The sequence below is a fragment of the Emiliania huxleyi genome (genome assembly GCF_000372725.1).
Source record: "Emiliania huxleyi CCMP1516 chromosome Unknown EMIHUscaffold_1362, whole genome shotgun sequence".
Taxonomy (NCBI): Eukaryota; Haptophyta; order Isochrysidales; family Noelaerhabdaceae; genus Emiliania; species Emiliania huxleyi.
In genome coordinates, this window is record NW_005201228.1 from 1 (window position 1) to 1540 (window position 1540).

General features: G+C 71.0%; 1 protein-coding gene across 1 annotated transcript; it reads left to right on the forward strand.

The window, feature by feature from the left end:
• Window positions 1-282: 282 nt before the first annotated feature.
• Window positions 283-928, forward strand: EMIHUDRAFT_48858 (hypothetical protein; the record flags this gene model as incomplete). The annotated part of the gene is made up of 3 exons (XM_005788277.1): window positions 283-396; window positions 505-666; window positions 812-928. Coding segments are annotated over 3 exons (393 nt in total), but the record flags the coding sequence as incomplete, so codon positions are not given.
• Window positions 929-1540: the final 612 nt, after the last annotated feature.

A 1540-nucleotide genomic window follows, 5' to 3' on the forward strand; every position in this document is an offset into this window, starting at 1 on the left:
TCCCCCAAGGCAGCTCCTCACCGCGAGGGGGCGGGCGGCGCCGGAAACGGAAAGGGCGCGGAGGGCGGCGGGCTGCTCGCGCCCGCCTGCGACTTTTACAAGACGCTGGCGAGAATAGCGAGATATGGCGAGATATGGCGAGATATGGCGAGATATGGCGAGATATGGCGAGATATGGCGAGATATAGCGAGATATAGCGCCTGCGTCCCCGGTCTCTGCAGCTACTCTCGCACTCTCACACTCTCTCCCCGCCCACCCAGGCGGTCGACTGCTCAAAGCAGCAGCTGTGCATCGACGTGTGGGCGTGCCACTCCGCCTACGCCGACCTCGCCACCCTCGCGCTGCTCGCGCGGCACACCGGCGGCTCGGTGCAGCACTTCCCCGCCTTTTCGGACGTGGCTGCGGGCGCGCGCCCCCCCCCCCGCGCGCGCGCTCGCTGCAGCGCTCTCATCCCGCCGGCCGCGAGGATCGCTTTGCGCACCAGCTGCCTAGGCGAGCTCTAGCTCCCTATAGGCGAGCGCCTCTCGCGCGCGCTGCAGCACTCGCTGACGCGGGAGCAGGGGCTCGAGGCGGTGATGCGCGTCCGCGCCTCGCGCGGGCTGCGGATCGCCGCCTTCTACGGCCACTTCTTCATCCGGGGCGTCGACCTCCTCGCGCTCCCAAACGTGGCCCGAGGGCGGGACTTTGGCCGCGTGCGGGGGGGCCGCGCATTCCGACGGGCGGGTCGGAGTGAGTAGGTGTCGCTTGGGCACGCCCATAGAGACTGCTTCTTCCAGTGATGAGTGCACGGCTGGCTGTCCCCGCGGGTAGGTGGACGAGGACAAGTCCTTCGCCGTCGAGATCGCGCACGAGGAGAACGAGATCGGCGCGTCGACGGCCTGCCTGCAAGCCGCGCTCCTCTACACAACCACCTCGGGCGAGCGGCGCACCGCCGGCCCTCCCGCTCGGGTGTCGACTCGTGAGCCGGCTGCATTTGACTCCGCAGGAGAGCGGCGCATCCGCGTCCTCACCCTCGAGCTGCCCGTCACTTCGGCCCTCAACTCGATCTTCGACTCGGCCGACGTCGACGCGTGCGTCTCGCTCACCGCGCGGCTGGCCGCCGAGGCGACGCTGAGCGCGTCGCCGCTCACGGGCGCCGAGAAGCTGCAGAACGCATGCCTCGAGGCGCTGCGCGCGTACCGCTCGCTCTGCCCCCCACACGCTAAGACGACGGCGGCGCTGCTGCTGCCAGAGAACCTGCGCCTCCTCCCCCTCTACACGCTCGCCGCGATGAAGGCGGCGCTGTACGCGTCCCCGGCCGAGGTGACCACCCGAGAGGCCTCGAGAGGGGGCCCAGGGATCCGCCCGAAGCCGCCCACCCGCCCGCCCCGCCGCCCGCCCGCGACACGCCCGCGACATTTCCGCGACATTTCCCTCCCCAGGCGCGCGCCGACGAGCGCGCCGCTCTCATCGCGACCATCGCGAACGCATCGGCGACGGAGGCGACGGTGCTCGCGCACCCACGCCTCTTCCAGGCGAACGCCGGCTGCCGCCACTCCC